This window comes from Ovis canadensis, chromosome 7, assembly GCF_042477335.2.
Source record: "Ovis canadensis isolate MfBH-ARS-UI-01 breed Bighorn chromosome 7, ARS-UI_OviCan_v2, whole genome shotgun sequence".
Taxonomy (NCBI): Eukaryota; Metazoa; Chordata; class Mammalia; order Artiodactyla; family Bovidae; genus Ovis; species Ovis canadensis.
In genome coordinates, this window is record NC_091251.1 from 28,747,058 (window position 1) to 28,772,076 (window position 25,019).

At 49.6% G+C, this 25,019-nt stretch overlaps 1 protein-coding gene across 10 annotated transcripts in view; it reads left to right on the plus strand.

The window, feature by feature from the left end:
* Positions 1 to 25,019, plus strand: part of PAQR5 (progestin and adipoQ receptor family member 5) — a 123,867-nt gene that overhangs the window by 88,087 nt on the left and 10,761 nt on the right. For all 10 annotated transcript variants that reach the window (XR_011258080.1, XR_011258081.1, XM_069595515.1 and 7 more), the window contains 3 exons: positions 13,864 to 13,991; positions 17,118 to 17,323; positions 19,566 to 19,692. Coding sequence is in view for 8 of the 10 variants with exons in the window: in XM_069595515.1 (XP_069451616.1) it covers positions 13,864 to 13,991; positions 17,118 to 17,323; positions 19,566 to 19,692 (461 nt within the window). In the remaining 2 variants the exon portion in view is untranslated. The remainder of the gene's footprint in view (positions 1 to 13,863; positions 13,992 to 17,117; positions 17,324 to 19,565; positions 19,693 to 25,019) is intronic.

A 25,019-nucleotide genomic window follows, 5' to 3' on the forward strand; every position in this document is an offset into this window, starting at 1 on the left:
TTCTGCTGTGCTTGATAAAGACTTGAGAAAGAACATTAAAAAAAGGAGCTGGAGAAATCGGGAAACATAAACTAAGTGAGATGGGAGACTGAAGATGAAATACACAAAGTGAAAGAAGCTAGATAAAAGTAAGAGGTCCTCATATAGTCCAGTTGTTTTAAACATGCTCATTAGAAACACGTCTGGAGCTTTGGAGGGAAAAAAACAATACCTGGGCATTTGTATTTTTTAGAAAATTCAAAGATAATTCTGATATGCATCTGTGTTTTAAAAAGTGGTTGCAGGTTTCTCTGTTAAATGGTAGTTTTGGTGATACAGAATTCTGTTGTTTTTCTGTTGAACAATCCTGATACAATGGTATTGAGTAATAGCTACATAATCACAATTATAGAGGATGTTTATCCGTTTTTACAATCAATAGCCAGACAAAAAATAAAAGATAATTATAATTGCAAGCCATAATGAAAACGTGGTTAACCTAACAATATAAAATAATTGCATACACTTTGGAGGATCAAGCAGAGTGATGTGGTAAGTGGAAGCGCATATATGCACGTTTCATCTGCTCAGCCAGTCCATGTCTGTGCTTGACGTAGTTAATCCACTTACATCTAAGATGATTATCAATATGTATGATCCTGTCACCCTGTTTGTTTAACCTGTACCCTGAGCACATCATGAGAAATGCTGGGCTGGATAAGTTACAAACTAGAATCAAGATAGGTGGGAGAAACAACAACCTCAGATATGCGGATGATACCACTCTAATGGCAGAAAGCAAAGAGGAACTAGAGAGCCTCTCAATGAGGGTGAAGAAGGAGAGTGAAAGAGCCAGCTTAAGACTAAATATTAAAAAAACTAAGATCATGGCATCCGGCCCCATTACTGCATGGCAAATAGAAGGGGAAAAGGTGGAAGTAGTGACAGGTTTCCTCTTCTTGGGCTCCAAAATCACTGCAGACGGTGGCTGCAGCCATGAAATCAGAAGACGATTGCTTCTTGGCAGGAAAGCGACGACAAACTTGGTGTGTTGGAAAGCAGAGACATGACTCTGCCGACAGAGGTCTGTATAGTCAAGGTTATGGTCTCTCGAGTGGTCATGAATGGTTGTGATAGCTGGACCATAAAGAAGGCAGAGTGCCAAAGAACTGATGCCTTTGAACTGTAGTGCTGGAGAAGATTCCTCAAAGTCTCTTGGACGGCGAGGAGATCAAACCAGTCAATCTTAATGAAAATCAACCTTGAATAATCACTGGAAGGACTGATGCTGAAGCTAAAGTTCCAGTATTTTGATCATCTGATGGGAACAGATGCATTGGAAAAGTCCCTGACGCTGGGAAAGATGGAGGGCAGAAGGAGAAGAGGGCATCAGAGGATGAGATGGCTGGATGGCATCTCCGATGCAATGAACATAAACTTGGGCAAGCTTAGGGAAATGGTGAGGGGCAGGGAGTCCTGGCGTGCTTCAGTCCATGAGGTCGCAAAGAGTTGGACACGACTGGGTGACTGAGCAGCAACAACGTGATCCTATTACCGTTTTCTTAATTGTTTTGGGTATTTGCTATAGACGGGTCTTTTCCTTCTCTTGTTTTCTACCTAGAGAAATTCCTTTAGCATTTGTTGTAAAGCTGGCTTGATGATGCTGAATTCTCTTATCTTTTGCTTGTCTGGAAAGCTTTTGATCACCTCATAATCACCTCTTTTAAAACTATCCCCATGGGACTTTCATGGTGGTCCAGCAGTTAAGAATCTGCCTTTCTATGCAGGGACATGGGTTTGATACCTGGTGGGGCGGGAACTAGATCCCACATGCCACAGTTAAGTTTGTATTCTGCAACTAAGACCTGGTGCAGCCAAATAAATAAATAAGTATTTTAAAACACTATCTCCAAATACAGTTACATTCTGAGGTGCTAGAGGTTAGGGCTTCAATATAGGAATTTTGTTGTTATTGCTCGGAAACCCAGTCGTGTCTGACTCTTTGCGACCCCATGGACTGCAGCACGCCAGGCCTCCCTGTCCCTCATGATCTCCTGAAACTTGCTCAAGTTCATGTTCATTGCATTGGAGATGCCATCCAGCCATCTCATCCTCTGATGCCCTCTTCTCCTGCCTCCATCTTTCCTAGCATCAAGGACTTTTTTTAATGAGTCATCTGTTCCCATCAGATGACTAAAATACTGGAGTTTCAGCTTCAGCATCAGTCCTTCCAGTGACTATTCAGGGTCTATTTCCATTAAGATTGACTGGTTTGATCGCCTTGCCATCCAAGGGACTTCCAGGAGTCTTCTTCTCTCCAGCACTACAGTTCGAAGGCATCAGTTCTTTGGCATCTGCCTTCTTTATGGTCCAGCTATCACAACCGTATGCAACCACTAGGAAGACCATAGCCTTGACTATATGGACCTTTGTCGGCAGAGTAATATTTCTGCTTTTCAACACACTGTCTAGTGTTATGGGAGATGCAATTCAGAACAATGACACTTAAAGAGAAACAACTAAGGTTCAGAGAAGTGTGTGACTGTCCACAATCACACTGCAGGCTGAAAGGGGAAAGCTTCATCTCCAGTGAGTCCCCCAGAGTGGCAGGGAGGATTGTGTGAAAGGTCTAATGTCTCAGCTTTGCCCCCACTAATTCTGCGATCTTGAATAAATGCCTTCACCTCCCTGGACCTTAGTTTCCTTTTCTGTGAAATGGGGACAGGAAAAAACTGTCCCTCACTAGGCCATGAGGATTCAGTGAGATCTAGATGAAAAATGCGGATTACCACACAGAGGCCTGTGGCCTGATAACCCCACTCTGGCAGCTTCTCTGCTTTGCCATCAAAATCCACTCTTATTTACTGCTAGCCAGGTTCGATTATTTTCCTCAGGTGATTTGCAGTTTAATAGCTGGAAACACCAAGGGTTTGAAATAGTCACAGTGGAGTTTCAGGCATCAGTTGGCAGGTGCACGGGGCCTTTCTTGGAAGCCCAGTGTGCGGCAGGCACTAAGCGGAAAACCCACTGACGTGCCCTTCCACCTGGCTGCCTAGGGGTTCTTGCTCCTAAATTATAGGCTGCACACAATTTGATTTCATTTCACTCTAAATTGGTTGGCCTGCAACCAGGGAGGCAAGGTGGAGTCGAATGAATTTTGCTGTGCAAATAAGCCACCGTCTGCTAACTCAGGGCTGCTTAGAAATGAGGCCCATTTACAAACGTTAAGGCAATGACTGTGGTTTGCCTTTTGGGGTCAAACTAGGCACGAATGCAAAATTGTTTTAAAATGTTTTGTTGTTCAGATTTATGTAGCATGTAAATCCTAGGGACAGAGGAGCCTTGTGGGCGACAGTCCATGGGCTCACAAGAGTTGGATGTGACTTACTGATATCTGTTCTGTGAGGATCTACTCTATGCAAAGTGCTTTGCTGAGGCTGGAGCCAGACTGGAGAGAACTTGTCTCCCTGTGCTTGGAGGGGTTCAGAGCTGGAGTGGATCTAACAGCGCCACCTAGTGGGTGGAAGGTCAAATTGGGGAGGCAGAGGCAGGTTGTTCAGTCACTCAGTTGTGTCCAACTCTGAGACTCCATGGACTGCAGCAGGCCAGGCTTACCTGTCCTTCACCATCTCCTGGAGTTTACTCAAACTCATGTCCATTGAGTCGATGATGCCATCCAACCATCTCGTTCTCTGTCGCCCTCTTCTCTTCCTGCCCTCACTCTTTCCCAGCATCAGTGTCTTTTCCAATGAGTCAGATCTTTGCATCAGGTGGCCAAAGTATTGGAGCTTCAGCATCACTCCCTCCAATGAGTATTTAGGACTGATATCCTTTAGGATTGACTGGTTTTATCTCCTTGCAGTCCAGGGGACTCTCAAGAGTCTTCTCCAGCACCATAGTTCAAAAGCATCAGTTCTTCGACGCTCAGCCTTCTTTATGGTCCAACTCTTACGTCCGTACATGACTCCTGGAAAAACCATAGCTTTGACTATATGGACCTATGTCAGCAAAGTAATGGCTCTGCCTTTCAATACACTGTCTAGGTTTATCACAGCTTTTCTTCCAAGGAGCAAGCATCTTTTAATTTCATGGCTGCAGTCACCATCTGCAGTAATTTGAGAGCCCAAGAAAATAAAGTCTCTCACTGTTTCCATTGTTTCCCTATCTATTTGCCATGAAGTGATGGGACCAGATGCCATGATCTTAGTTTTTTGACTGTTGAGTTTTAAGCCAGATTTTACACTTTCCTCTTTCACCTTCATCAAGAGGCTCTTTAGTTCCTCTTTGCTTTCTGCCATAAGGGTGATATCATCTGCATATCTGAGGTTATCGATATTTCTCCCAGCAATCCTGATTCCAGCTTGTGCTTTATCCAGCTTGGTATTTCGCATGATCTACTCTGCATAGAAGGTAAAATAAGCAGGGTGACAATGTATACAGCCTTGATGTACTCCTTTCCCAGTTTGGAACCAGTCTGTTGTTCCACGTCCAGTTCTAACTGTTGCTTCTTGACCTGCATACAGGTTTCTCAGGAGGCAGGTAAGGTGGTCTGGTATCCTCATTTCTTTAAGAATTTTCCACAGTTTATTATGACCAATCAAAGGCTTTAGCATAGTCAATGAAGCAGAAGTAGATGTTTTTCTGGTATTCTCTTGCTTTTCCTATGATCCAACAGATCATGCCAACGGATGTCAGTAATTTGATCTCTGGTTTCTCTGCCTTTTCTAAAACCAGCTTGAATATCTAGACGTTCTTGGTTCACATACTGTTGAAGCCTAGCTTGAAGGATTTTGAGTACTACCTTGCTAGCTTGGGAAATGAGTGCAATTGTGTAGTAGTTTGAACTTTCTTTGGCATTGCCCTTCTTTGCGATTGGAATGAAAACTGACATTTTCCAGTTCTGTGGCCACTGCTGAGTTTTCCAAATTGGCTGGCATATTGAGTGCAGCACTTTCACAGCATCATCTTTTAGGATTTGAAATTGCTCAACTGGAATTCCATCACCTCCACTAGCTTTGTTTGTAGTGATGCTTCCTAAGGCCCACTTGACTTCGCATTCCAGAATGTCTGGCTATAAGTGAGTGATGACACCATTGTGATTATCTGGATCATTAAGATCTTTTTTGTATAGCTCTTCTGTGTATTCTTGTGACCTTTTCTTAACATCTTCTGCTTCTGTTAGGTCCATACCGTTTCTGTCCTTTATTATGTCCATCTTTGCATGAAATGTTCCCTTGCTATCTCTAATTTTCTTGAAAAGATCTCTAGTCTTTTCCATTCTTTTGTTTTCCTCTATTTCTTTGTGGTGATCACTTAGGAAGGCTTTCTTATCTCTCCTTGCTATTCTTTGGAACTCTGCATTCAGAAGGGCAGATCAGATGTTGTTGTTTTTTTGACAGAGTGGCTCCCTTCCTTTCTTTTTTTCATCCTGTATCCATTTGGACTTCTTTTTTTCTTTTCTTGAGATCTGCTTTCAATCCCACCCCTATGGTGTGGTTAATGGGCTTTTCCTCCATGTATGGTTACTTGAATGGTAAGAGGGAAGCAGGCTTTTTTCATTTTCTTTTTTAAAAATTGCAGTGTAGTTGATTTGCTGTGTTGTACTAATCTCTGCTATACAGCAAAGTGACTCAGCTATACACATTTATGCATTTTTTATATTCTTTTCCATTATGGTTTATCCCAGGGGATTATGGTTCTCTGTACTATACAGTAGGACCTTGTTTATCCATTCTAAATGTAATAATTTGTAACCACCAACCCCAGATCCCCAGTCCATTCCTCTCCCATCCCTTCCCCCTTGCAACCACAAGTCTGTTCTTGTCTGTGAGCCAGTGTGTCACGGTTTAGCTTTCACATATAAGTGATGTCATATGGCATTGGTCTTTCTCCTGACTTTTCCCGCAGCGTGGTGACCCCTGGCTCTGGCGTTAGGTTGTTTCCATGGCCGAGTGATACTCCGTAGGTCTTTCCCCTTCTGACTTTTCGCACAGCGTGGTGACCCCTGGCTCTGGCGTTAGGTTATTTTCATGGCTGATCTCCTTCTGACTTTTCCCACAGCGTGGTGACCCCTGGCTCTGGCGTTAGGTTGTTTCCATGGCTGATCTCCTTCTGACTTTTTGGGCAGCGTGGTGACCCCTGGCTCTGGCGTTAGGTAGTTTCCATGGCCGAGTGATGCTCCGTAGGTCTTTTGCCTTCTGACTTTTCCCGCAGCGTGGTGACCCCTGGCTCTGGCGTTAGGTTGTTTCCATGGCTGATCTCCTTCTGACTTTTTGGGCAGCGTGGTGACCCCTGGCTCTGGCGTTAGGTAGTTTCCATGGCCGAGTGATGCTCCGTAGGTCTTTTGCCTTCTGACTTTTCCCGCAGCGTGGTGACCCCTGGCTCTGGCGTTAGGTAGTTTCCATGGCCGAGTGATGCTCCGTAGGTCTTTCGCCTTCTGACTTTTTGGGCAGCGTGGTGACCCCTGGCTCTGGCGTTAGGTTGTTTCCATGGCCTAGTGATGCTCCGTAGGTCTTTTGCCTTCTGACTTTTCCCGCAGTGTGGTGACCCCTGGCTCTGGCGTTAGGTTGTTTCCATGGCCGAGTGATGCTCCGTAGGTCTTTTGCCTTCTGACTTTTCCCGCAGCGTGGTGACCCCTGGCTCTGGCGTTAGGTTGTTCCCATGGCCGAGTGATGCTCCGTAGGTCTTTTGCCTTCTGACTTTTCCCGCAGTGTGGTGACATGACCCCTGGCTCTGGCGTTAGGTTGTTCCCATGGCCGAGTGATGCTCCGTGTGTGTCTGCACCGCATCTTCTTTACCTGCTCCCCACTCATCTGCCAGTGGGCATGTAGCTTGTCTCCATGTTTTGGCTTTTGTGAGTAGTGGGAAGCAGGTTCTTTTAATCTGAACCTAACCCTCACCTTGCTGTAAGGCATCTTCGCTAGGTCTGGGGCCAGATCCTTAAATATGGTCAAGTTGCCCAGTGTGTGAATTTCCCAGCACCTCTGTTCCTCTCTGGCTTGTGACTCTGTCAGCATCCTCTCTTGTCTCCTAGAATGCAGGGTGCAAAGAGAGAAGGACAATAGTGTACCCTGAGTCACTGTGGACAAAGTATAGGTGGCCTCCCCTCTGGATCTCATAGCCACCGTCCAGCTGCAGCCATCACTGTGTCTAAGCTGTCCTGCAGACCTGCCTTGCTTCCGCCCTGTGAGCCACCCCCGCTTTCCCAAGGTTCCGCAGGCCCCTTGTCATAAGATCTCCTGCTGTATGAGATCTGCTAAACTTACTCATATGAAGGAGTGAGTATGAGGATAAATTGCTCCTTTCTGGAGCCCTTGTACTTCAACAAGCAACCAATGCTTTAATAAAAAAAACTTAAGGAAGAAAGCAAGAAACATAAGTAGAATGATAGACCCATAGTTTCTGCTGGGGGCCTTCCACATGCCCACCAAGCGGGTCCCATCCTCACATGGATCAAAGGCTGAGGCCATTGGCCCATTTGCCTCCTTGTCAGCATGCACATCACCAGATGGCCAACACTGAAATCAGATTGATTATATTCTTTACAGCCAAAGATGGAGAAGCTCTATGCTGCTGCTGCTGCTGCTGCTGCTAAGTCGCTTCAGTCGTGTCTGACTCTGTGCGACTCCGTAAATGGCAGCCCACCAGGCTCCCCTGTCCCTGGGATTCTCCAGGCAAGAATACTGGAGTGGGTTGCCATTGCCTTCTCCCAGAGAAGCTCTATACAGTCAGCAAAAACAAGACTGGGAGCTGACTGTGGCTTAGATCGTGAACTCCTTGTTGCCAAATTTAGACTGAAATCAAAGAAAGTGGGGAAAACCACTAGACCATTCAGGTATGACCTAAATCAAATCCCTTATGATAGTACAGTAGAAATGAGAAATAGATTTAAGGGACTAGATCTGACAGACAGAGTGCCTGATGAACTATGGACGGAGGTTCGTGACATTGTACAGAAGACAGGGATCAAGGCCATCCCCAAGAAAAAGATGCAAAAAAGCAAAATAGCTGTCTGAGGAGGCCTTACAAACAGCTGTGAAGAGAAGAGAAGCAAAAAGCAATGGAGAAAAGGAAAGATATACCCATTTGAATGCAGAGTTCCAAAGGATAGCAAGGAGAGATTTAAAAAAAAAGCCTTCCTCAGTAATCAGTGCAAAGAAATAGAGGAAAACAATAGAATGGGAAAGAGTAGAGATCTCTTCAAGAAAATAGGAGACACCAAGGGAACATTTCATGCAAAGATGGGCTCAATAAAGGGCAGAAATTGTAGGGACCTAACAAAAGCAGAAGATATTAAAGAGAGGTGGCAAGAATACACAGAAGAACTGTACAAAAAAAGATCTTCGTGACCCGGATAATCACAATGGTGTGATGACTCATCTAGAGCCAGACATCCTGGAATGTGAAGTCAAGTGGGCATCACTACGAACAAAGCTAGTGGAGGTGATGGAATTTCAGTTGAACTATTTCAAATCCTAAAAGATGATGCTGTGAAAGTGCTGCACTCAATATGTCAGCAAATTTGGAAAACTCAGAAGTGGCCACAGGACTGGAAACGGTCAGTTTTCATTCCAATCCCAAAGAAAGGCAATGCCAAAGAATGCTCAAACTACTGCACAATTGCACTCATCTCACACACTAGCAAAGTAATGCTCAAAATTCTCCAAGCCAGGCTTCAACAATACATGAACCGTGAACTTCCAGATGTTCAAGCTGGTTTTACAAAAGGCAGAGGAACCAGAGATCAAATTGCTAACATCCACTAGATCATGGAAAAAGGAAGAGAGTTCCAGAAAAACATCTATTTCTGCTTGATTGACTATGCCAAAGCCTTTGACTGTGTGGATCACAATAAACTGTGGAAAATTCTGAAAGAGATGGGAATACCAGACCACCTGACCTGCCTCTTGAGAAACCTGTATGCATGTCAGGAAGCAACAGTTAGAACTGGACATGGAAGAACAGACTGATTCCAAATAGGAAAAGGAGTACGTCAAGGCTGTATATTGTCACCCAGCTTATTTAACTTATATGCAGAGTACATCATGAGAAATGCTGGGCTGGATGAAGCACAGCTGGAATCAGGATTGCCAGGAGAAATATCAATAACCTCAGATATGCAGATGACACCACCCTTATGGCAGAAAGTGAAGAACTAAAGAGCCTCTTGATGAAAGTGAAAGAGGAGAGTGAAAAGATTGGCTTAAAGCTCAACATTCAGAAAATGAAGATCATGGCATCTGGTCCCATCACTTTATGGCAAATAGATGGGGAAACAGTGGCAGACTTTATGATTTTGGGCTCCAAAATCACTGCAGATGGTGAGTGCAGCCATGAAATTAAAAGACGCTTACTCCTTGGAAGGAAAGTTATGACCAACCTAGACAGCATATTAAAAAGCAGAGACATTACTAACAAAGGTCCATCTTGTCAAGGCTATGGTTTTTCCAGTAGTCATATATGGATGTGAGAGTTGGACTATAAAGAAAGCTGAGCACTGAAGAATTGATGCTTTTGAACTGTGGTGTTGGAGAAGACTCTTGAGAGTCCCTTGGACTGTAAGGAGATCTAACCAGTCCAGCCTAAAGGAGATCAGTCCTGGGTGTTCACTGGAAGGACTGATGGTGAAGCTGAAACTCCAATACTTTAGCCACTTGATGTGAAGAATTGAGTCATTTGAAAAGACCCTGATGCTGGGAAGCATTGAAGGCAGGAGGAGAAGGGGACAGCAGAGGATGAGATGGTTGGATGGCATCACTGACTCAATGGAGATGAGTTTGAGTAGACTCCGGGAGTTGGTGATGGACATGGAGGCCTGGGATGCTGTGGTCTGTGGGGTCATGAAGAGTCAGACACGACTGAGCAACGGAACTGAACAGCAGCCCTGGTGGGCAACCGCTGCAAGCTGAGACTCTGCTGCCCATTAGAGAAGGCTGTCCACGGTAATCTGGGAATGTCAGCAGAAACCACGGTGAATCAAAACCTAAAATTTTTTTATTTTAGCTAATCAAAAAATAAGCTAAAACCCAAACCTAATTCAAACAGTACTTCTTCACTGGACCTTCAACCAACTTCGTTTGTCCCCTCCCCCTGGTTGACCAGTTTCACCCAGAAGTGACCCAAGAAGGGAATGTCGTGGCCATCTGGTAAGGTAATGCCGCCCATTTCGTAGATGAGGACACTGAACGCTGAGAGCTGTGGCCCAGCTTAAAGTCATTTAGCACGTCAATGGCCCAGATTCGACTCTTTCTCTAATATCTCCCTGCTTTCTCCACTCCTCCAAGAGACCACTTGACTCAGAATCAAGAGGTAGTATAGGTTATAATACATTGTTTATTCTTGTATTTTTTTAAAAAAATTCTTTATTATTTTTTAAGCCATTTTGAAAAATAGAAGTATAGTTGATTTACAGTGTTGTCGTGTTTCAGGTGTATAACAAGTTGTATAAGCAAGTATAAGGCAAAGGTATAAGACAAATATGAAGCAAGGTGTGCACTTTGCCGTACACCTGAAACATGCATCTATATTTACATACACATGTATTCTTTTCCATATTCTTTTCCACTATCAGTTCAGTTCAGTCACTCAGTCATGTCCGACTCTTTGCGACTCCATGAACCTCAGCACACCAGGCCTCCCTGTCCATCACCAACTCCCGGAGTTCACTCAGACTCGTCCATCGAGTCTGTGATGCCATCCAGCCATCTCATCCTCTGTCGTCCCCTTCTCCTCCTGCCCTCAATCCCTCCCAGCATCAGAGTCTTTTCCAATGAGTCAACTCTTCACATCAGGTGGCTAAAGTACTGGAGTTTCAGCTTTAGCATCATTCCATCCAAAGAAATCCCAGGGCTGATCTCCTTCAGAGTGGATTGCTTGGATCTCCTTGCAGTCCAAGGGACTCTCAAGAGTCTTCTCCAACACCACAGTTCAGAAGCATCTATTCTTGGGTGCTCAGCTTTCTTCACAATCCAACTCTCACATCCATACATGACCACTGGAAAAACCATAGCCTCGATTAGACGGACCTTTGTTGGCAAAGTAATGTCTCTGCTTTTCAATATGCTATCTAGGTTGGTCATAACTTTTCTTCCAAGGAATAAGCGTCTTTTAATTTCATGGCTGCAGTCACCATCGGCAGTGATTTTGGAGCCCCCAAAATAATAAAGTCTGACACTGTTTCCACTGTTTCCCCATCTATTTGCCATGAAGTGATGGGACCAGATGCCATGATCTTCGTTTTCTGAATGTTGAGCTTTAAGCCAACTTTTTCACTCTCATCTTTCACTTTCATCAAGAGCCCTTTTAGCTCCTCTTCACTTTCTGCCATAGGTCATTACAAATATTGTATATTTTTGAATCAAGGTTCTCTCTTAAACTAAGAAGTTGGTAACCCAGATGGGAAATGAATGTCTAGGCTGGAATTCTCCCAGCCTTCCATTCCTCCCACAGCCCTAGAAAACCATATGGAAACCTTTAAAATTTATTATGACTCGATTTATAATCGGTTCAGTTCAGTCGCTCAGTCGTGTCTGACTCTTTGCGACCCTGTGAACTGTAGCACGCCAGGTCTCCCTGTTCATTACCAACTCCCGGAGTCTACTCAAACTCATCTCCATTGAGTCTGTGATGCCATCCAACCATCTCATCCTCTGTTGTTCCCTTCTCCTCCTGCCTTCAATCTTTCCCAGCATCAGAGTCTTTGCAAATGAGTCAATTCTTCACATCAGGTGGCTAAAGTATTGGAGTTTCAGCTTCACCATCAGTCCTTCCAGTGAGCATTCAGGACTGATTTCCTTTAGGATGGGCTAGTTGGATCTCCTTGCAGTCCAAGGGACTCTCAAGAGTCTTCTCCAACATCACAGTTCAAAAGCATCAATTCTTCGGTACTCAGCTTTCTTTATAGTCCAACTCTCACATCCATATATGACCGCTGGAAAAACCAAGCCTTGATTAGATGGACCTATGCTGTCTAGGTTGGTCATATAATTGATTTACATTACATAAATTTAAATGTAAAATTTATGATTACTAATATTGTCATTATTATTTGTCTCAATCTACTCATTTTTATTTACTTTTCAAAGATTATAGCAACATTCAGCTAAATCAGTGGTTCTTAACTAGGGGAGGATTTGCCCCAGGGGACATGGCAACTTTGGGAGACGTTTTTGGTTGTCACAGTTCGGAAGAGGGGCATGGTGGGTGCTACTGGCATCTCGTAGGGAGAGGCCACAGATACTACTGACAATGCATAGGACAGCTCCCTCAGCAACAAAGAATTGGCCCCACATGTCAGCATTGTCAAGACTGAGAAACCCTGGTCTGTTAAGGCAAATCCTGCTACTCCAACAAATGAAGTTCTTTCCTTTTCCATGTTCCTCCCAGCCACCACCCCACCATGTGTGCTTAAATTTCCGTAGTTCTTAGCACCATGGCAGGCATACAGTTGACATTGCACTTTTGCTTCACTTAATGTTACATCCTGAGCTTTTGTTCCTCATGCCTCATCATCTCCACAATTACTGTTTTTAAAAAAAAAATTAATTTATTTACTTATTTGGGGCTTCATCAGGTCTCAGTTGCGGCACACAAGCTTCTTTCGAGTCATGGTGCTGGCTCCAGAGCAATGGGCTCTGTAGTTACAGAACATGGGCTTAGTTGCACCGCAGCGTATGGTGGTAAAGAACCCACCTGCCAATGCAGGAGACATAAGAGACGCAGGTTCGATCCCTGGCTCAGGAATATCCTCTGGAGGAGAGCTTGGTAACCCACTCCAGTATTCTTGCCTGGAGAATCCCATGGACAGAGCATCTTGGTGGGCTACGGTTTGTAGGGTCACATAGAGCCAGACATGACTGAAGCAACTTTACATGCATGTGGGATCTTAGTTCCCTGACCGGGAACCCATATCCCCTGCATTAGAAGACGGATTGTTAACTGCTAGACTTCCAGGGCTTCCTTGGTGGCTTAGAGGTTAAAAGCGCCTGCATACAATACAGGAGACCTTGGTTCAATCCCCAGGTCAGGAAGATCTCCTGGAGGAGGAAATGGCAACCCACTCCAGTATTCTTGCCTGGAGAATCCCGTGGGTGGAGGAGCCTGGTGGGCTACAGTCCACAGGGTCACAAAGAGTTGGACACGACTGAGCAACTTCACTTTCAGACTTCCAGGGAGGGCCCCACAATTACCATTTTAAATGGCCATTTTAAATTACCATTTTAAATGCAGTCCTCCAAGCAGGTTGACACCTTGTATTTTATCTGACCAGTCCAAGTTTCTCATCCAGGATGAGGTGGTTGCCTAGAGCCTTGCCAGGTGGGCTGCCTGAGGCGAGGGGTGTTTGTGTGGGCCTTCTCCTCCACCTGCAGACCAGGCTGATGCCATCATAGTCTTCATCAAAAGGCCTTTGTGAAGCGCTCTGGTGAATATACCCTGGGCCCCGGGGGGATCTCCTGCAGAGATCATCCCACCAGCCCCTGACATGCAGGGCTTGTCGGCTCGGACAGGCAGCATATATGTCAACCATCCGAAGACCGGGCTGTAGGCCCCAGGCAGAGGGTGCAAAACCAGATTCTTAAGCAACATTCATGACAGAAGTAAGTGCCTCTGGGAATGGACAGACAGGCTGGATTCCCAGAGGAAGTCGGGGCCTTGAATCTGCTCCTCCAGCCAACTGCAGGCTCCTAGGAGGACACGAGATTTTAGAAACCATGGGAAGGAAGCGGGAAGCAGCTTGACAGATCAAGGACCCGGGGTCAGGTGTTCCAGGCTCCAGTGGACAAGCGCACAGCCTGGGAGAAAGGTGGATGCTGCCAGGGACGTTCCCCTGAGACCTTCCGGCCGCCCTCTTGTGTAACCTCAGCGTCCCTTTCTCCTCCCCCGCAGGTGTTCCACGAGCAGGGCATCCTCTTCGGCTACCGACATCCACAGAGTTCCGCCACTGCCTGCCTCCTCAGCCTTTTTCAAATGACCAATGAGACCCTCAACATCTGGACGCACTTGCTGCCCTTCTGGTACCTCCCGGCCCCCTTGTCCAGCCGTCTCATGCAGAGCCTGGGAACTGGGGCTTCATTAAACACAGCTGGGGTGGGGCAAGCTGAGGTTCCGTGCTGGAATGTGGGGGACTTCCCCCGTGGTGCGTGAGTATGGAGCCAGAGGGCATGGGTGAGCTCTAGGGCATGGATTGCCATAGAATCTGAGGGGCTCCTACAGCTCCCCAGTCTTTCCCTGCTCCCTGCTTCAGGGCCTGATTTGAGAGCATTGTCTTATTCAGCCTTGGAGGCTGTCTGGGTCTTCTAGAAGCCCTTGGCTGACGCTCCCTAGCTTGAACAAGCCACCTCTCTGGGCTTTGCATGTTCCCATCTGCAGAGTAGGAGCAATAGGCAGCACTTTTTCCAGGGTTGCCCCGAGGATTATCAGAGGAGACGTGGGAAAAGGCATCGGGCACAGAGCTGTGGATGCTCATAGTCATTCTGGGGCCACAGCCGCTGTGAGGCACTTGGTCAGGCAGCACTTTAACAGAGCCAGTCAAGAGAATGAATGCTCTGGCAAGCGCTTGCACACAGATGGGAACTGCCAGGCAGGTGAGGAGGGACCTGGTTTAGAAAGATGGGGGCCGAAGACTAGCTTCGCACACCCAGTGCCTGGGCATAGCGAGTGGCGGGTAGAGATGGGATCATAGTATGTGAGAGTTGGAAGGACCTCGGAGGTCACCCAGGCCACCGGTCCCCTCACACCGCCACCAGCTGACGCAGATGCGGCCCAGAGAAGGGTGTGGCTTGCTTATATCTCATGGCAAGTTCTAGCCTGTTCCAGAAACAGGCTAGTCTCTGGACTCCTCCATCTGATTGTGTGGAGAACCAGAGAGCAGGAAGGACCCCAGGGTGTGCTGCAGGTGGAGAAGGGCCCGAGGAAGGAGGCCTGCCCAGCCAGCAGTCAGACCCGGGCCAAAATGCGCAGAAGGCTGCTTGAGCCAGATGCATCAAGGGCAGAGAAGAGGGAGCTCAGGCTTGCTGTGGGATGGGACCACCTGCAAAGAAGCCCTAGGGCCTGCAGCCTGGCTAGAGAGGCAGCAAGGTCTGTTCGAGGGGGCTCTTTGTCATTTTAAATTTAGTAAAGGCAATGGCACCCCACTCCAATATTCTTGCCTGGAAAATCCTATGGACGGAGGAGCCTGGTGGGCTGCAGTCCATGAGGTCGCTAAGAGTCGGACACAACTGAGTGACTTCACTTTCATGTTTCACTTTCATGCATTGGAGAAGAAAATGGCAGCCCACTCCAGTGTTCTTGCATGGAGAATCCTAGGGACAGGGTAGTCTGGTGGGCTGCCATCTATGGGGTCACATGGAGTTGGACATGACTGAAGTGACTTAGCAGCAGCAGCAGCAAACTTACGTAAGGGCTTCCTGGAGGCTCAGTGGTAAAATCTGCTTGCCCAATGTAGGAAGCACTATTTCGATCCCTGGGTCGGGAAGATCACCTGGGATAGGAAATGGCAACCCACTCCAGGATTCTTGCCTGAGAAATCCCATCATGGACAGAGGAGCCTGGCGGGCTACAGTCCATAGGGTCACGCAGAGTCGGACATGACTGAAGTGACTAAACAACAACAAAAGTTAAGTAAAAAGTCTAAATGCTAATACGTTGTAGCGCTGCAGAAGGGAAGAGAGTTGGTGTCTGCTCACGGCCCCTCTTGCCCTCTCTGGAGTGGCTGGGGTGACCTGCTGCTTGTAATCCTCCCGGGATGCTTTTCTAGAGACCGGAGCACCTGTGACGAGTGTGTGCGCCCAGCGCCTGCTTCTCTCCTCCCTCTGCTCCTCTGTTGCTTCTGCCTCGAGATCTCTGTCTGACCCCCACGCAAGCCTCTCCGGCTTTTGTACAGCTGTGCGGTGTTCCATTTTCTGGATAAACCAGAGGTGACTTCAGGGCTGTTTTGAAGTTTGTGTCGCTATGAAGGACCAGCCTGACCGTCCCTGTCGGTGGGGCCTGCGTTGCTGTACACACGTGCCTTCGTAGCCCCTCCACAGCTGAGCCCCCCCACGGGGCCTGGCCCCCTGCACTGCCAGGGCTCTGAGACCACAACGCGGAGCAGCAGGAAGGGCTTGTGGAGCAGGAGAAAGATGCCCCAGGGCAGTAGCACTCGGGGAGAATCCCGAGCTGGTAAAAGGATATGTTCTGAAGGACAGCAGAGGGAACAGCTCACGAGTGTGGACACAGATCACAAGTGTAGCCAGAGGATTGAGCGATGCTCCCGCTGTTCTCCCGTGAGAAGCTTTTAGTCCCTTCCCTGGGGAGTTCATGGGAGAGGAGCCTGACTCTCTAGGAGTGGTTCGTGGAAGTGAACAGCTTCTGCAGGGAAGACCCCCTCAACCTGGGTTATGGGTTGGGCAGATCTGATGTGGATCTGTGCTGTGTTTCTCTAAGAGACGAATCTGGAGGTCTAGGCTTGGCTGAGACTGAGCCTTGGGACCAGGCCCCTCAGTGAAAGAGATGGTCATATTAGTGGAAGAGTAGCATGGAAGAAGGGGGAGAAAATAATCCCATTGCCTTCTCGGCTTTCCAGACAGAGGGGTTGTTTCTCTTTGAAGGGTCTTCCACAAGGGGAGCCTGACCAACCATGGAGGGAATGACAAGGCCAAAGTTGGATCCTACGAGGAACGGTTGAATGCCCTGAGGTTCTTTAATGTGAAGTTCAGAGAGGTGGGGCAGGATTGTGAAGACAGCTGTGAGATGCTTGATGGGTTTGTTGTCTGTGGTGCTGATAGGCAGAACTAGGACTGATTCCAGGGAGAGAGATGCCAGCTCAGTGAAACTTCCAAACACTCAGAACTGTCTTAGGAGGTGGTGAGCTCCCTGTCCCTGGAAGCATGCAAACCAAAAGTGGAGAGTCACCTGGGCAAGAAGCTGTTTAAGAGGGGTCTGTCACCACATGCCGAGTATGCGGACTGGACCGTTGCCCTTCCTGTATGTGTCCAAACAGTAAAGGACCCCACTCACTCTTCCTTGCTCCTGGCACGTCAGCAAAGTGAGACCACATAGGGGCTGGCCATCCCAGGGGGAGGGAAGGCAGGCGACGGTCAGGGGAGGACTGTAAGAGGAGCCAACACCCCGAAGGTTGAGGGTGCACCCCTGTGTTCCAGGTTCTTCTCGTGGAGGTTTGTGAGCACCCTGCAAGTGACGGACATCCTGCATGACAGCTACTCCTGGCCTCTGCTCGTGTACATGGGCGCCAGCTGCTTGTTCCCCCTGGCGTCCAGCTGCGCACACACCTTCAGCTCCATGTCCAGGAACGCCCGCCACATCTGCTACTTCCTGGACTACGGCGCCGTCAACCTCTTCAGCCTGGGTACGTGAGGCCCTGCTCTCGCCTTCCGTCCCCGCGACCGAGCCCCCTGCCCCTTGCCCTGGGAGCTGGGGTCGCCGCGAGGCTCTGGTGCACTTGCAGAAGGGTCGCCCCTGCCCAGGCGCCTGATGAGGGTTTTGAAAGAAACGTGTCCAGAGGTGTGCTGGCGAACACGGAACAACCAGCTCCCTGGGGACAGAAGCCCCAGTCTGTGGTGATAGCAGATAGCTATGGTATATGTACTCCCGCCGTGGTGGGCTTCCAGCCACCCACCCTGCCAGCAGGGCCCTGAGCTGTGGAGTATCATCATACCCGTGCTCGAGGTGAGCACAGCAGAGGTGAGTTACCCAGATCACGTGGCTTGTAAATGGCAGGGCCAGGGCCTGGGAGCCTCAGGGCCCCTGCCTGTGGCTTCCTCAAGTCCCCGGGCCTGGATCCACCTCCTGGAGCTCCTTCAGTGATTCCCTCATGCCCACTCCGCACTGGGAACAGCTCCCTAGGGACAGTTTGCGCAGCTTCCTCGTCCGGTTTTCCAGTTCGTAGCTGAGAGTCTGACTTGGGGTGTTCAGTAAAGCTGAGAGGAAGGTCTAGTCGGCCGAGAGCGGCTGAGGGTCCGCCTGGGACTCCCTTGGCAGCCGCCTCTCCTCCTCCGTGACCCTGCTGGGAACCCCCAATCCCTGGGGGGCGGCGTTTGCTCAGCTTCCTCCCTGGTGTCCAGCTCTTCCCCTCCCGCTCAGCCCTCCTGTGCATGCGTGCTTTTACTAGGCTCTGGCCATTTTAACCCCTGCTTAAAATCCCTCGGTGGCCCCCATTGCCTGAAAGGGGATGTTCACCTTCGTTGGTCTGGCATCCGATGCTGTGTCCTGCTCCTGTTCCCTGGAGAGCCCCCTCTGCCCTCACGCACCTGTCGGAACCTCCAAAGGGCCAGCGCCTTTGCTGCGCCCACCCATCCTCAGCACCCACCTCACTCTGGAGCCTGGAGGCTCTCGTCAGTTCTGCTTCCCACTGCAGCTCTGGCAGGCGCTGGGGCTCCCTCGCTCTCCTGTCACCCATGGAACTTGGCCCCGGTCAGTATACACAGACCACGTGCCTCCTGGGCCATGTGGGAGCCTTCCCACGGTATCAGGCTGAGAGAAGGGTCTGTCTGTTCTCATGGGGGCAGTTCCCAGCTGGAATCGTGCAGCAGCCTGCAGCAGTGGGGGCACTGTCCCGGGACGTGGCCATCCTTGGCCCTTTCTGCCTGTGGGACCCTGGGCACATCCCTCAGCTTCCCTAGATTTCAGCAGTCAAATAGGATCAAAGGCAGAGGCTGAGCTTGCGTGGTTTGAGGCCTGCTTCAGCTTTGAACTCGGATTCCAAATTCTCTTTATCTTTGGATAACAGGTGACCTTAGCCCTGACCTTAGGCCCTAAGCTGACAGATCTGTGCCTGCCTCTCCCAGAGGGACCTCGGCCTGGAGAGGCCCTCTGGTCCAGGCCCCTGGACACACCTGCCCCCTTTGAAAAGGACAATGCTAGTCCCTGTTGTTTCAAATAAAAGCTGCAGCAGGCAGGTGTCTAAAAGGTCCTTCAGTAATCCTTCTCTCACAAACTCCAAAACCTAAAACCACACAAAAAGCCAAGGCTAGCATCTCATGCTCGGCCTCTTAGCTGGCCTGTCCCTCGGCCACCCAATGTGGCAGCCCTCCCCTCAGCAAGGGCTCTCCCTCCCCGGACTTCCTCCCCCACACCGTTGATTATTCCACAAGGAACACTCGTATCATCATCTCAGGGCAAAGATGAGCACACTGGGGGTCATCGTGGACCACAGCATGTGGTTAAAAGCAGGGACTGGTGCTGCACTGCCTGTGTTTGAACCTTGGCTTTGCTGCTTCCTAGCTGTGTGTCCCTGGGAGGGTTACCAAACGTCTCTGTGCCTGCATTTCCTCATCTGTAAAATGAGGATCAGTGTAGGACTGATGTCCAAGGGTGGCTGTAAAGATTATGTGAGTTAATACCTGTCAAGCCCTTGGAGCAGCACTGGGCTCCCAGAATAATTCTCAGGGTGGGATCTGAGTGGGCAGAGAAGAGAGACGGGGACATACAGGCTGGGAAGGATGATGGCATAGTGAGGGTGGGGTGCAGGACTGCTCATGGTCTGTGGGGATGATGGGGCTCAGCCAGATACAGGGTGGGGTGGTCTTCCCAGGAAGTCCAGACAGTGCTGAGTCCTGGCTTCTTGCCCAAGGCTGGTTTTGCTCCTCCAGGCTGTGCCATCGCCTACTCTGCCTATGTTTTCCCGGACACGCTGGTGAGCACCACCTTCCATGACTACTACCTGACCCTGGCTGTGCTGAACACCATCATTAGCATCTGGCTCTCCTGCTACTCCAGGTACCCAACTGCTCTGCCACGGATGGGATGGGGCGAGGGGACGGGTAGTAGTGGAGCACGCGGCTCCCTGGACTGTCAGAGGGGATGGGGGAGAGGTGCTTGGGAGCCTGGGGCTCAGTTCTGGATGGACTTCCAGTGGCCAGGCGGGACCAGCTTCACAGGCACACAACCTGCACAGGTGCTCAGGGCCCCATGAACAAGAGGGCTTCAAACTTGTCTAATGCCCTGCTGTTGTTGTTTTGAAATACTTAATGATTTTTGAACAAGGGGGTCCCGTACTCTGCCTGCAAATGATACAGCTGGTCCTGTTGCTGAACAAGTCACTTACCTTCCTTGAACCTCAGTTTGCTTATCTATAAAATGGGGTCAAGGGAGTTCCCTGGCCGTTCAGGGGCTAAAACGTGGCCCTTTCACTTCTGTGGACTGGGCTCAATTCCTGGTTGCAGAACTAAGATCCTACAAGCCATGTGGCTTTGGCCAAAAATAAAAATAAAAATGGGGTCAACACAGCAACCCTGTGAGATGGGTGTAATATATCCAGAACATTTGGCACAAGCCTGGCCCAGAGGAGGCACTCCATAAACGGGTGGTCTGCTAATAGGAGCTGAGAGGGGCCTGCCTCTGGACACAGGCACACCTCAGAGATGCTGCAAAGAGATCAGCTTCACAGTAGGCAAGTCATTGAACTTGCTGGTCTCCCAGTGCATGTAAAAGTCTGCAATAGCATTATGTCTAAGGAAACGATGTACACATCTTAATTTAAAAATATGCTATTGATAAAAAAAATGCTATCATCTGTCAACACAGGGTTACCACAAGCCTTCACTTTGCAAAAAGCCACAATAAAGCAAAGTACAGCAAGATATGCGTGTGTGTGGTGCACGACAGATGACACTCAAGGGTCTGACACATCCCCAGGGGAAGCCTGATGGCCATGAGCCACGCCCAGCTCACTGGCTCTAGTTCTTTTTTTTTTCCTTTCACTCAAGGAAGCTCACTGGGGTGTGAGTACAACGGGCATTTTTTAGGATAACTACTCAGCTCTTGGTAAAAAAACAAACTACCCAAAATGACTTACGAAACCTCTCAAATGACAGTATTGGGGTAACATTCCTGTGTAGATGGTGCCAGGTGCCGGGGTCCTTCTGTGGTGGGTTAGCAAGAGCGCCAAGGAAGGCTGGCGGTCCTGACCATCCATGCCCCCAGCCTGTGCCTCTCCTGAGCCATGGCCTTGTAGCATTCTTACTCCTGGCAGCCGTAGCTCTTCCCTCCCCAGGAGAAAACCGCAGGGCTCCTGGTGGCGAGGTATGCTTCTGCGACTTCCCCACAATGCTTTTGGCTCCAGCTTTCTTTGGGGGACACTGAGTTTTGTGGGACCCAGAGGTAGGCAGATTTTCCAAACTTGACAAGCTGCTTTTCTTTAAAAGTCAAAGAGAGCCTTAAACAGCATCGGGAATGCTTGCCCCAACTTGCCTTCCCCTCACCTGTCCAGAGGCAGGCGGGCAGTGTGGAGCTGCTTTCCATAGGGGTGAGTCTCGTTTGCAGGCTGTCTCAAGCCTGGGTGTTGTGTTGCTTCATCTCGCGGGCAGGCCTGGGGTGTGCGGCGGGGTACACCCTCTCTGGGGGAATGTGGAGATGAGGGCGGCTCCGTCCTTGTCCTCACAGAGTGCCCCATGCAGTATGAGCAGCAGACTGCAGGCTTCCAAAATGTCTAGACTGAGTCAACGTTTCCTTTAAGGGCCAGAGGAAAAGGCTTTAAACAAATGTAGCATTACAGAATATAACATAAGCAAATAATGATAGTACAAAACAACACACCTGCTTGGATAGCCAGGGTTCTGTGAAGCAGCCTGAGAATCGAGCATTGAGGAAGGTTGAACACTTTAGCTGGAGAAGAGGGAAGGGCATTTTGGACAGAGCCGAGGGCCTGAACAAGGGTGAGGGCCTGCCGAGGATGGGACGGCACTGGGAGACAGCAAGGAGCTTCAGAGTTGCCAGAGCCTGTACAGCTGGCAGGGGAGGGGGATAGAGGCTGGAAGAGCGATCCAGAGGGGGGGATTGGAGGCTCCTTGTGTGTCCTACAGAGGACTGGCCTTGTGCTCAGGAAGGACAGTAAACTTCATAGAAGACAGTTCTGTGGACTCGGGTACAGTGTCCTGTGGGGCTCAGTGGGGGCTCAGGGAACAGGAAGGGAGAAAGAAGCAAACGCCACATGCCTGGAGCCGAGGATGGAGCGGGACGTCCCCCTGTGGGCCCGTCCAGCTTCCTTTGCGTCTCGTCCTCTGTCCTTCCCGTGTGCCGGCGGATCCCTGCTCTTACAAGACCTGTCCCCTTTGTTTTCATTCTCTGTCTTTGTCTTCGGTGTCTGAGGAGGAGGGCTCATGCGTGTGTGGGGAGAGACTTGGCCCTGACTAACTGCAGGGGAGGCAGTGGAGGCAGGCGAGAGCCATCTAGAGGCCCAGCTTCACAGGCTTGCTGTGTGGCCTTGGGCCAATCATGGCCCTTAAGCAGGGGCCCCTGAGAGGAAGTTCCCTGGGTTCCTTCTGTTTAGGCATCAATGATGCCGGCTTCAGTGCCTTTTCCAAGGTTTCTCTCCTTGCCTTCTCTCCTGCATCCCCCAGGCCCACCCCTGCCTCTCCCTCCTGCTGTATCAATCTGTGACATGGCTAGGAGTCCAAGAACCACCTCTTTTCCTGAGCACAAAAGGAGACCATGGAGCTCATGAGTTGTGCTTTAGTTATCCACATGCTTCCCAGAGTAGTGTGGTCTGAATGGCCTTTGTTCCCACGTAATACATGTCCTTTAGGTAAATTCCACATAGAGAGCTGGGAGCTTCGCATGTGGCTCAGTGATAAAGAATCCACCTGCAATGCAGGAGATGCGGGTTTGATCCCTGGGTCAGGAAGATCCCCTGAAGAAGGAATGGCAACCCACTCCAGTATTCTTGTCTGGAGAATCCCATGGACAGAGGGGCCTGGCAGGCTATAGTCCACGGGGGCGCATAGAGTCGGAGACGACTTAGCAACTAAACAACAGTCATGGAATTCAGTTCAAAGGAACACGTTCCAGGAAACTGCCTTCTTGTTCTGTAGTGTTTATGGGGGAAATGACAGAACATATGACCTCTCTGCGGCTCTTGGAGCCAGGTGGGTGTGACAGAGACCCTGCCGGCTCATAGCTGCTGACCACCTGCCAGTCCAGGAAGCTTCCCCACTCGCTCAGGAATGGTAGTTACACGTGTTTGCTGTGCATCACGAGTCACTGTGGGTACTTTTCCATTCATCCATCCAGAGCATCCAGCAGTTGGTTTTTTAGGCACATGCTCGCTCTGTGGAACACCGTGTGGTCAGTGCTGTGAGGGAGAGATGGGTTTTCATCCCTGGAGGAATGTGAGCTGCGCTGTGAGAGCCGTGCTTTGGCAGCGGTGCTGCGGGAAGAGGGTTTGGAGGTCAGAGCTGGAGACGGGAGGCTTAGCAGACAGTGGTTCCCAGACACATCCAGAGGTCAGAGGGCTCAGCCTGCGGCTGGGGCCAAGGGTCAGCAGGTGGAAATGTCCACATTCCTGTTATGTCATCCACACAACAACAAAACAGCCATAATACCACCCCACCCCCACCTCCACCCCCGCAGGGTGCACGCAGGCGCGCACACACACGCACCTCGGCAATAGAATACTGTTTCCAAAGGCTCACTTGTTTCAAGCATAGTTCTGGAATTCACTTGCACATCTCTCCAGCTTTGTTGCAACAGGGTTTATCGGGTTTTAGAATAGACTGGTATTGTATCAGCGCTTTCTTGGTAGAGGCTTCTCCCGAAATCCAGTGTTTCCTGCCCACCTGTTTCTAGGCAGAGGAAGCCTGACTTCCTGACGCCCAGCCCTAAGGGACAGGCGTTGCCTTACCAGGCAAGGCTTTGGAGACTCGGGCGTGGTGTGCTTTGGAGAATGCCATGGCTCCTTCGCCTCCCTCTGGCTGTGGCGACACCCTGTGGCCTGATTTGGAATTGCACTTTGGTGATGGGAGGCCCACCATCTTTGTGGCTGCTGGCCCTTCTGCCTCTTGCTCTCTGTTGCTCTCTTCTATTCTGCTTTTTCTCCTTTTTCCCTCTGTAGATTCGGCTTGGCAGCTGGAGAGGCTGGTTCGTTTGCCCTTGGGGAAGTACTTTATCAGGCCGAGCGCCATGTCTCGAGTCGCAGGAAATCCATGTTTTGGGGGATGGCCCTCGCCAACCAGAGCCAGCTTTCTTCCTGTGTAAGTGGCCACAGAGAGAGCGTGCTTTAAGAGCAAGTCTCTTTGCACCCAGAGGCAATAGGCGGTGGCAGAGCATGGGGAGGGAGGGAGCAGGCGTGCGCGGTCGGGCAGGGTCGGCCAGCGTAGACTGAGAAGGCCCTACTAAAGATGGGCTCTGACTCTTGGAGCAGTGAAAGTGTGTTCCATTCGCCTCCTGGCACAGAGGGGTGTCCGTAAGAGCAGAGTCTGGGGAGTGGTCTGAGACCTGCCCAAGGGGAGAGGGTGGGAAGCCAACCAGACGGCCTGGCTGTAAATCCTAGCTGCGCCTCTTATTAGCTCAGCTGATTTTAGGCAAATCACCCAGAACTTGTCTGTTCCCTCCTGTTCTATTTTCTGGTACCACGTGGCTACAAGATGGGGAGAGGGAGAGGATGGGTCCTACAACACACATTTTTTTAAAAAATGCTGCTATTTCGTGAGTGTTACTCTGTGCTCTGCACAGCTGTAAGCTCCTAGTGAGCATCATTTGATTAAACCCTTGCAACAAGCCCATAAGGGATTCTGTAGTCATCCCCGTGATACACACGAGGATTCTGGGGCTCGGGAGGGTTACATCACGCTATGGATGAGATGGTCACAAAGGCCAGGGATGGAACCAGACTCAGGGTGTCCAAGACAAACACTGTTGCCAGATCGTGACCCTGTGCAGCCTCGCCTATCCCAGGGTTTGTGGTTTCCTCCAAGGCTGGGGTTCTGTTCTGGGGGATGATGAGTTGAAGTCCCTTATTTCTCCTCCTCCTCTTTGAGCTTCTCTTCCTTCTCTGCCCAGTGTCCCAGGGTCAGAAAAGAAGAAGGGAGATGCTCATGGGCTTGAGTGAAGTTGAAGCTCATCTCTGGAGGTTATGGGGCTTCTCGGGGTCCATGGTGAACAGGGGTCCCCAGGCTGGGCTGCCGAGCAGATGTCCACATCCTCAGGCACACTTCTGAGCCGGATGCTGGGGATGGAGAGCTGAGCAGACCCAGCCCCACCCTGACCACCCTGGAGGCATATGAGGGTGTCTCTGCCGTATTCTATGCCAGAGGATGTGGGCACAGTGA